At 50.0% G+C, this 10,690-nt stretch overlaps 1 protein-coding gene across 6 annotated transcripts in view; it reads right to left on the bottom strand.

Annotated features, from left to right (window-relative positions):
* Positions 1 to 1,270: 1,270 nt before the first annotated feature.
* MARK3 (microtubule affinity regulating kinase 3) overlaps positions 1,271 to 10,690 on the bottom strand; it is a 91,976-nt gene continuing 82,556 nt past the window's right edge. For 3 of the 6 annotated variants that reach the window (XM_036014150.1, XM_036014164.1, XM_036014157.1), the window contains 4 exons: positions 9,911 to 10,168; positions 6,201 to 6,227; positions 4,915 to 4,959; positions 1,271 to 2,204 (listed from right to left, as the gene is read on the bottom strand). In XM_036014150.1, coding sequence (XP_035870043.1) covers positions 1,859 to 2,204; positions 4,915 to 4,959; positions 6,201 to 6,227; positions 9,911 to 10,168 — 676 coding nt within the window. In that variant the 3' untranslated portion in view covers positions 1,271 to 1,858. Of the gene's footprint in view, positions 2,205 to 4,914; positions 4,960 to 6,200; positions 6,228 to 8,310; positions 8,610 to 9,910; positions 10,169 to 10,690 lie in introns of those variants that run through there. The other 3 variants (XM_028505756.2, XM_036014161.1, XM_036014171.1) reach the window with 3 other exon arrangements.

Below are 10,690 nucleotides of genomic sequence, written 5' to 3'. Positions count from 1 at the left end.
GGGTCCTCTCCTCTCCTCCAGAGAACTTCTTTCCCAACTGTCAACAGGAACCAGCCAGACTGTGGGCCCCCAGGGTCCCTCCAGTCTCCACCTGGTGCCACAACCTGCCCTCCTCGCCCACCCAGCCTAAACCTCTCCGCAGCAATCTGCCCTGACCCACCCCACACCGCATTCCTTTTGCTGTTCATGCCAGAAACCGAACAGCTGCCCTTGGCTTTTTCTCACTCACCCGTATCTGACCCCAGAGCAAATGCATGTGACTCTTATTTCAAAACGTACCCAGAGGCCACCCACCGTCCCACCAGGCCAGCATCTCCTAATTACCGCCAAGAGCCTCCAAACTTTCTGGGTTCTCCCCGCTCCGTACAAGGAAGCCGTACCACAGCTGCCAGCGTGGTCCTGTGCTGGAAACCTCCCCCCCGGGCTCGTGTCACACAAGGCCGGCACATTTGCAGTGAATGGCCTGCAAGGCCCGGGTGGGGTCTGCCCTCGAAGCCCCGCCTCCGCTCAAGCACCCCACCCATCATCCCTATATTGAACACAGCACCTCTCCAAGCACTGGGACCCCCGGAATGCCTCACCCTGCGCTGCAATTCTGTTCATGGCTTTTCCCGCTTTGCTCCCGAGCGGGGACTTTACTCACGACGGCTGACTGACTGCCATCCTATGGGAACACACGCTTTAAGAGGTCAGGGATCTTTGTTTTGTGCGTGGACGTGTCCGAAACTCAGGACAGCGCCCTTCGGTGGCAGGCGTGAGTGTCGTGACTGAGTGCCTGTGAAGAGTTTCCTACTGTGTGACCGACAGGAAGCCCAGACCAGTCAGCGCGGCAGCTCCCCGGGGCGCGTGGAGCGTCAGACTGACTGATGAGCTCGTCGCCCCTCAGACAACTGCAGGGGTGCGGGGAAAGCTGTCGGTCGAATTCGTGTAACGATTCACAGAAAACGAGAGGAAAAGCACATACGTCACAGAGAAGAAATCCGGAGCCATCCAGACCTCTGCGCACGGACGCGTGGAGTCTCTGGAGCACGCCGGCCCCTCCTGACACCCTCCTCCGCAGGCTGCCAGGAGGCCGTCTTCTCCCTGTGTGGCCTTTGGGGGAAAAGATGCTCGTAATCACAAGATGTCAGGGTCCCCGCTAAGGAGACAGCGGCCCCAGGCCTCAGGCACTTTCCCACGGCTTCTGTTCAACTTGCAGGTGAAGGCAAAAACAGGTGCTTTTAGGCACTACCTTGATCTGAGTCTTAAATACAGTACTGAGAGACAATGCGAGGTTTTACTGAGAAAAAGTGAATTTTTAATTATCTTGTGAATCTACTTATAAAAACACAAGCAATGTTCACAACTATAAATTTAAACCTTTCGCACTAAAAAAACACGAAACAACAAACACAAAACCACAGGCATGAACTGTAAACCTGTATTCATTATCAACTAGTCTTAAGGTTAATTCTTAGTAGTAGTTCAGTATTTTCCTCCTTGGCAATTTCAACGTTTTAGCACCAAATGATCTCTCACAGAGGTCCTGCGAACACCTCCGGCTGCCAGGCAGGGAGAGGCTTCTGTGTGCACTACCCCCCACGGCCCATGTGCGCCCACAGAGGCACGTGGAGGTGGGGGTCACCCGCTGACCGCCAGGGCACTGGAAAGAAGACAGAGGGCACACGTGTCACACAGCTTTAATGTAGTGCATTCGTGGGAAAGGCCAGCTTGCGCTCCCAGGCGTGCTCTCGTCCTCGTGTCTAATATCATGATTCAGAAGATGCAGACGTTATTGCCTAAATATTACTCTATACATTTCCGTCAGTGTTCAAGAAGACTGTAGACGGCTACTTTAATTTACACCATAATTACTGGGTTACAGCTTTAGCTCATTGGCAATTTTGGAAGCAATATTTTTGAAAGCTATGGATGTCCCTGATATCCGCTTGAACCGGACCCCGTTCAGAGACAGTCTTGGCAGCTTGCACACCTCCATCTCCCACTGCACGAGGTTCTCGGCGTGCCCGTCCCCGTGGACGCAGAAGAGCAGGAAGCGCTCTCTCTGCTCGTAGTCGCAGTTGTTGGCGTCCAGGACTTTGCGGATTTCCCGCATCATGTCATTGGGGTCCATAGAACTAGTGGTTTTCATGCTCCAGGTGAAGCGCAGGGAACGAGGTTTTGCTTCTTTGTTTTCGTCCTTTTGCTCCGCAGATACGTTGCGACTGAAACGCACAGTGGCAGGTTTATTTTTATTTGCACAGGAAAGCCAGCCCCTTCCACTCTAGCTAGTGCACGACGGACTCTTCTCCAGTGTGAGAACCGACGCCCATGCCCCTCCCACACAGGCTCACGTGCCTGCGCCTTTTTGAAGGAGCACTCATCTATTCGCCTCCCCCAAAGTCATAAGCCACAAGATGCAGAGAATCTACTTGGCTGTAAAATCTCTACCAGTCATGGTAGAGACTAAACTAAAATTAGGGACTTTTAGAGACTTACTAAAATAAAAAAAAAAAAGTAATAATTTGTTTCCACGCTGGTGTGGCTCAGTGGACTGAGTGCCGGCCTGTGAACCGCAGGGTCACCGGTTCCATTCCCAGTCAGGGCACAGGCCTGAGTTGTGGGCCAGGTTCCCAGTTGAGGGCATGTGAGAGGCAACCAGTCAATGCATCTCTCACACATCAATGTTTCTCTCCCTCTCTTTCTCCCTCTCTTCTCCTCTAAAAATGAATACGTATAATAAAATATATGACAAAATAATGTGTTAAATCAGGCAAAGTAGAGATGGGGTCAGGGGCGCGTGCACACGCTGAGCCCAGCTCGTCCACCACAATGTTCCTCTCTAACTCACTCGGCCTCCACCGTTAGCCGTCATTCTGGATAACTGGTGATCTGGCACAGCTCAAACTACTTTTCCTGCAAACGGTCCCAGGGGCTGAGTGCACAGCTGGGTAGGGGGGTGGGCCACTCTCTCAATCCCCTCTACCCGTACCTCAGTATTTTTCCTCCTATTTTGTTACTTTAAACATCTAGTTTCAGTTTAAAAGAATTTTTAGTTGACACTCTTACCACTGAAAAAGAAAAATGAAATGTTAGGGCACATTTGCTGCTGAGCACCAAGGCGACCAGACTGAATGCAAACTGCGGACCCACAGAGTACAAACTGCGGTCGCCACACCTGCGAGGTGCTGTCGAGGGGGGGCCCAGGCACGGTCTCTCGGGGGTCCCGAGAACAGGCCTCTACTGACTCGCTGTCTGGGGCCTTTGATTGTTACTGACACAAACTGTTATGTATATTCCCTGAGTGTCTATGTGGGGGCCTCAGTGAGGACAGTGAATACCTAACACTGTTGTGCATGAGAAACACCCAGCACAGGATATTTAATACACTTAATCTTCTGGCAAATTCATCAGAGCTGAGGGCGGGCCACAGGTTGTACTGTGCACACAGCTCTCCCTGTTGCCAACCTGCCTGCAGAACATTCCATTGGATTCACATCCATCAAAACTGGTTGGAGGCTTCCTATGTATAAAATGCTGTGTCAGATACTGAATAGATTATAAAAATGAGCAAAAGCTCTCAAACTAATCTGGGGTCAGGGGAGAGAAGCCTGCCTTGCAAGGAAGCAGCAGGTGCACAGGGAAGGCACAGGGCAGCCACAGCTGCAGGGTCTCATGGGAGAGCGGCTGGGCCCGCCTCTTGGGAGGAGCACCAGGGAGGGCAGGATGGAGAGGGAGGGAGTTCTGCCTGGAGGGGCGGCCTCTGGGAGGAGCTCCGAAGAGCCCCTAAGCGTTAACACCACCACAGAGGTGGGGCAAGGGTCCCTGTGCGTGCACAGGGAGCGTCGGCAGAGGCCCGGAGGTTCGGAAGGTACAGAAGGTTCGGGGCTACTGCAGACCGCCTGGGGGCAGGTGTGCCCACTGTCATCACCACACCCAGGGGCAGGGCCTATCATTCCTCTGATCACGGATGGGGAACAAACTTGAGTCTGGAATGGGGTGGACAGCTGCCCCGCGCTCAACCTAGCACCCCGCCTGCACGGGGGGCTGCTGCTGAGGCCACACAGGGCCTCACAGGACATGGTGGGTCAAGCAATGGGGCCACTGCAGGTCTCCACTCAGTCATATGATCAGAGCTGTGTTTTAGAGACGAGGAAGGGAGCAGATGGGTCAGCGTGGACCTGAAACAGCATGTGGCAACTGCTACAAAGAGGGACAAAGGGAGGGAGCAACTACAGAGATGGAGTCCTGAGCCTAGCTGGTGACACCCTGCCCAAGTCTGAGCAATGGCAGCTATACAAAATTTAAAGGCAAAACACTCAATTACAAAATCATTCCTTTAAAAGTCTAACTTGAAATATGAAAATTCTAAGCCCTGGCTGGCGTAGCTCAGTGGATTGAGTGCGGGCTTCGAACCAAAGTGTCGCAGGTTCAATTCCCAGTCAGGGCACATGCCTGGGTTGCAGGCCATGACCCCCAGCAACCGCACATTGATGTTTCTCTCTATCTCCCTCCCTTCCCTCTCTAAAAACAAATAAAATCTTAAAAAAAAAAAGAAATATGAAAATTCTGCTCATTATTCTGCTTTCATGCCTTGAGACTAGAACTATGCTAGAAGTTATCAAGGTGTCCAGAACAATCCCACCAACTCCCAGACCTCAGTTCAGGTCATTAGGGCCCAGGCAAGGGGGGTGTATTTTAACACCCAAAGGCCCAGGTGAAGCCCAGGTCAGGCAGGACTAGGAGGAGACTCCCTGGTGCCCTCCTGTGGCCCAGCACTGGCCCAGCTCAAGGGTGGCAATGGGGACAGTGGCAGCACCTGTGTATCCCAACCGCAGAGTACACACCCACCCAGCAACCCACAAGACAGCAGGAAAAAGCATCCCTAGTGCCATTTTTAAATGTAAAATATAGTTAAAAAATCGACGCCCTCACCTGGAGCCCTCATATCTCCCGTTCCTCTCATATTCAGTCGGAAGCCTCAAGGAACAGAAGGCAGAAGCAGAGAAGTGGGAGAGAGAAAAGAGGTCTTACACAGCAGCACACGACGCTGGCACAAACACAATACCGCAACCCCGACAAACCCCAGGTCACCGGGGGCTCAGGACTCTGCCCCTCTCTGTGGGGACCCGGCCAGCACGCCTCCTTCCCGGGCTGAGGGCTCCTGGCCTTCAGCTGGAGGTGTCATTCTGACTCTTTAAACTGCCCCCCCAAGTGCAGTGGGCTTCCACAGAAGGGAACTGGGTTTAGTTGAACTTAATTACAAAATTTTCTGCCCAAGGAAAACCAGGCGACTGGGAAGATCAATTCAGAACCACCACAGACCGGTGTTCCCCTCGGGAAGAAAGCAGTCTTCTCAGGGTGGCCAAGGACTTGGGTCAGCAAAGCCTCTGAGAAGCCCAGGGAAACCACAGGCTGGCTGGGAGGCCGAGGCCCAGTGTGGCCCAGCGGCAGCTTTTCTGCCTCGCCCGTGTGCACTCCGAGGTAGTAAGCAACACTTTCGGTCTTTTGACTGCCAGCATCAAAAAACAGTTACCTAGTAGGAACAACATTTACTACAGTAAACGCTTTAATTAAAAATGAGACATGGTTTCTTTGGTGGTTGGTGGAAACTGGCTTTGGATAGAATACTATTTACTCTTCGACTCTAAAAACATTCAGACATTTCTGCCATGCAGGTGCCCAAACCCAAACCTAATGAGACTGTAAGGTCTGACTATTATGCTTGTCTCCAGTATAAGAACATTAGCTCATTCTCCTGTCACTTTAAAACCTTTTGTTAATTCGGTGCTCCATGAGATAAAAACTGATGACGCACACATCACCACTTACCTTTGCCCATTTGAGGCCAACCATAAACGCACATTAAGTTACTGCACGTCTCATTCCTCAGACAGAAGCATGCTGAGGGGTATTAGTGTGAAGACAGAATTATCCGGATGCTGCACAGCCCCACAAAGACAGACGGTGTGCGCGGCATGCGGAGGCCTCTTGTTACGTGCGTGCCAAGTGCCTTAAAAAAGCCTGGCGGAGTTATCTGCTGCTCTCCGCAGTTCCTTTTCAGAGGAGTAAGTACTTAGTTCTCAGCAGAGCTTAGTTTTTTTAAGTAAAAAATACAAAAACAAACAAAAAACAAACAACAGGGCTAGAAAGCCAAACCTGATGTTAATTGCAAGAGCCAGTGAGGATTTAAAAAAAATATGTGTATATATAAATCCTACCTTTTGATAAACCTGAATGACATGTTTCTAAAAGAAATTAAGCCAAAAAAAATTAACAAAAATGACTTACACAAACGAAATATAAAATCTTGTCAATTACAGATCTTTGTCAATAGAGAAAGAAAAACAACAAAGAAAACAGGGTTCCTCTTCTGTCCAATCAACAATGAAACAGGGGCATTTGTTATAAAAGTAAAATTATTACAGGTAATTGAGTATGTAATCTTTTGAGCAGAAATTTGTAAAAGTCTGTATTGGCAAGCAAACACTGAGCAGTGAACAGCGGTGCCAGCTGAAGTAACACTTGTGTAAGGCTCTATTAAGAAAGTCAACAACTTGTTTTAAATAAATGACTTAAGTCATTTGCAATAAACTAATAACATTTGTCAATTTCTTCAGAATATCTTATGAACAAAACTGCACATTCTTATATAGAACCTTTAAATGTTCATTATAAAATGTTTAACCATTAATAAAATCCTTACTTCAGGAAGATGATATAAACATTAACAGTGGTTATAAATTACTTTTTAATAAAAAATAAGTCACTAGGGCTTAAAAAAGAGCAGACTTTTTAGATATGGAAACAAATGGAAATTACGTGACAAGGTAACAGTAGGGGTTCACTCTCATGTTTCAGCAATAAGCTGGGAAAGTGGTGTTTAACAGAGGTGACTCTGCTTGTCAAAAATTTAAGAAGACGCTTGGGGTGCGCTGAACAGAACTGGGCCAAAGAAATCGGAAACTGCGGGTCAGGCTGGTCAGGCCCGTGTGACCGCACTGTCAGCACTCCTGAGCAAGAGGGACCTGAACTCGTCAAAGTACTTCTAAACCCAGTGCTGTGCCTGAACAGAGGAGGCATGTGTATGCATTTGCTGACTTGCTGAATTAATGAACCCCTGGGTTTATTTTTTGTAACCCGGGATAACTTTGGCATTGCTTGAGGTACTGACCAATTTAAAACATCTCCAACTACTGTGAGTGAACACCAGCCACTTCACAATCACATTCAATATGGTACACAGCAAGTAGAGAAGGTCACACATTGAGAACATTTTGTAAATAATTATGCACTACATAAAGGCAGTGTCGTTCAAAAGATTGTTTTAGCTGAAAATTGATTAAAAGGTCTTTAAAACATATTTTCACCTCTAAGTTCCCTGCCTGAGGAAAGTCAGGGGCATGGCCAGGGCCCACAGGGCTGCTTCTCCGGCCTTTCCCTCCCTCCGACCCTCGCGGGGTCAAGAGCAGGCTCCCGCAGGCCCACCCCCGTGGGGGGCCCACAGCTCTCCCAACCACTCAGCCTGCGGGGCAGCACTGCGAGCAGCCCCACCCTCTGCCCACCACCCCGGGCAGGTCTCCCTCACAGGTCCTGAGTGCCAGCGCCCAAGCCTATCGAGCGCTACAACGGCCACGCTACACTCGCTGTCAGGGGAGGACCAGAAGCTGACGCTGGTGACGGCGGCAAGGACAACTGCTGTTAGGAAGGAACTGAGTACATCTAAGGACACACAGAGGGCACTCCATGGGCTACAGTACACTAAGTACTGCAGACCTCAGCCTGCAAACTGGCACAAACAGAAGACCACCTGTCTGAAAAATGGGGTGGAAAAGGTAAAATACACGTGAAATGATCCACCCCTGGAATTTTTCAAACGAGCAACCCAACTCTCCATTCAAAAGATTGATCTCCATTTCAAGACAGATACAAGACATAAATTTAGTTAGAACCCGAGGGCAAGGGCTCGCGCCCACGCCAGTGCTTCAGGGTTTCCTGTGGGAGCACCATGGAGGGGCCTCAGGGGCCTTTTCTGGAGTCGCCTCCCGGCTCAGCACTCACTTGTTCCTGTGCCTTAATCTCTCTGAACCTCACCCCCAGGTTCTTCCACGAAACTGGGGAGCACCTATTCCCAGGGTAGGCTGTGCAGATGAAATGAGTGGGTGAGAAGGTTGTATTTACACATGTAAAATGAGTGTATCTGTACCTATAATTCTATAGACATCTACTTATCTTAGTCCATAGCTAGCACTCAATGAATGGTAACTGATACTATTCTTATCAGTAGTGAAGATGAGTATTAAGATTAAAAAAAAAAAAAAGCACAAAGGAGACGATTACATAAGTTCAAGGACTTTAATGAGGAGCCCACTACAGAGGAAGTGCAGGGACACCAAGCTGACTGCCATGACTAGCCCTCAGCCCGACCTGGCTGCTGTCCTCTCCCTGTGCTCAGAGCTGAGCGGGAGAAGCACCAGCGAGAGCAGGCAGGGTCAGGGAGGTAAGCAGCCAGGTGACTGACACCCAGACTTCACCTTCCACCCACATTTGAGAGGCAGCCTCCATTTCAGCCGCGTCCCTGTGGAAGGCGCTGAGGGACAGGGTGGCCTGGGGTAGGCCATGGGGTGACACTGAAAGGAAAAAGTGAGTTAGTCTGTAGGTCACCGGATGCTCCTTGGACTGAACTCCAAGCCTGGCAAGACCCTAAGACCACCTGCTCTTCTGCCCAGTCTGGAGCAAGGTGTCTCAGCAAAGGGGCCAAGAAGAGAGTAAGGGACCAGACTGGAACTTTCTGAAGTGCTCTGGCCTCTGGCTGATGCTACTGGATGTCAGAAGTCATCCCTAATCTGGTATTCAATGTCGCAACAACACACCCCCCCTCTGGGGACACAGTTTAATGTGACCCATCCAAGTTTTAGACGACTGATCTAAAATAAAGTTGCTGAAGGGATTAAGGAGACTGCAGAAGTGGTATTTAGCTCACAGGTGAAAAAAGGAGGGTGGCATGACCCCGAGCAGTGGGGCCAGAGGGAGCACAGAGACAGAGGGAGGGTGTCAGCTGTCTAGATCCGAGGAGGTGCCCCACCGTGCTGTGGGCAAGACACACACATGACGAACGAGACGCCTGTGAGCAGGTTCCTGCAGGGCCCCTGAGACGCACTGTTCCACAGCCAGGCTCCCTCTGAGTCTCCTCTGGGAACCCTGAGCCCTCAGATTTCCTGGGTGAATTCCTGGCTGAAGGTGCCCTTGACTGTTTGCTTATGGTACAAAGTGGCATATTTTCTTTATCCTCTTCTAGCAGCCAATGTTTCTAGGCTTTTGCAACCTCCAGCTAGGTCATGGAAATAAAGTTAAAATAACTCAAGGGCCCCATGGAGATTTCTAGAGATTTCCCAAGACCCCAAATGACAGCCTACTGGACACATGAAGGATTTTATACACAACCAGATACTAGTTTCTTCCTGAGAATAAACCAGGGATTTAATCTCCACAGCTATACCATTTAAGAAAGTTACCCTGTTTTCACTGTCACTTAGATCAACAGACAGCATAATTTCAAGATTCAGACTCTAAGAAACTTAGTGCATCTCAGTAACAACGAAATGGAATGAGGGAGAGGAACAGTCTCCTTGGGAAACGTCTGGGCACTGAGCACCAGCCCCGCCTACCTTGGGTCGGGGCTCCACTACACCCCGTGACCACCTCTGCAGACAAGTGTGTGACACAAAGGAACAGTGACTAAAAGCTACCACCTCCCGAGTGCTGGAGAACTTCTACTGGGATTTCTCTTCTAAAAGGCTTTAAAATCTAGTTAGACATGTAAACCAGAAAAGCACATGCTAAACACAAAATAAACAGCAGCCAGGCAGTGGCTCCACACACAGGTCAGGTCTCCTTCCGTTTTCAACAACCACTTCCACCTGGTACTTACCTCCTCGTGAGTTTTGAGGTTAATTTACTGAAAAGGTTAGTGGAGCCTCGGCTTCGAGTCTGGGACAAGGGTGTGGCTTCATGGGACAGGCTGGGCGAGGCAGGCGGGCCGTTGTACGTGGCAGTCCGCCGTTCCCGGGGCTGGCCGTGGAAAGTGCTGCGACTGGCGGTGCCTCTGGGGAAGCGGATCCGATCCGGGGTGGCCGCACTGCTAATACTGTGAGTGGAGGCGACCGGCGTTCTCTGATCAGGACCAGTGCTACGGGGTCAGAAAACACAGATCCTCACAGCTCTGTTCGCCACATCCCATCTTTGTGGCAAACATGCACACAAAAATTTACAGTCACAATATACCTTTGATACAGAGTGGAGAAAATCAGTTTTAATAAATCCAGATCCAAGGGGTGTTTCACAGGACTCAGGAGCAAAAGGTAAGTTAAATGGGGAAGGGGACCAGAGGAATCATATATAATGAATCAAAGCCTCGTGGTGTTTAAGGGGACAGCAGACACAGTTCGAAGGACAAGATCATGCAGTTCTGGACACAGAACGGCTTGAAACGCAATCGTTTCTCCTTTGCCTCCCTCTCAGGTTGCTCCTGTGCAGAGAATCTTGCCAACACAAAAGAAACACAGTCTGTGCCAGTGAAGTGGAAGAACAGGAGGCTGGGAAGTTACGGAAGCACACACATGGCAAAACTTTCGTAAAACCACACACTGGAAGCCACCTGGAGAGGAGGGGGCTCTCACTCCCTCCACAGCACGCAGAGGCACGAAGACAC

The sequence above is a fragment of the Phyllostomus discolor genome, chromosome 1 (genome assembly GCF_004126475.2).
Source record: "Phyllostomus discolor isolate MPI-MPIP mPhyDis1 chromosome 1, mPhyDis1.pri.v3, whole genome shotgun sequence".
Classification (NCBI taxonomy): Eukaryota; Metazoa; Chordata; class Mammalia; order Chiroptera; family Phyllostomidae; genus Phyllostomus; species Phyllostomus discolor.
This window is presented reverse-complemented; position numbering and strand designations above follow the sequence as displayed.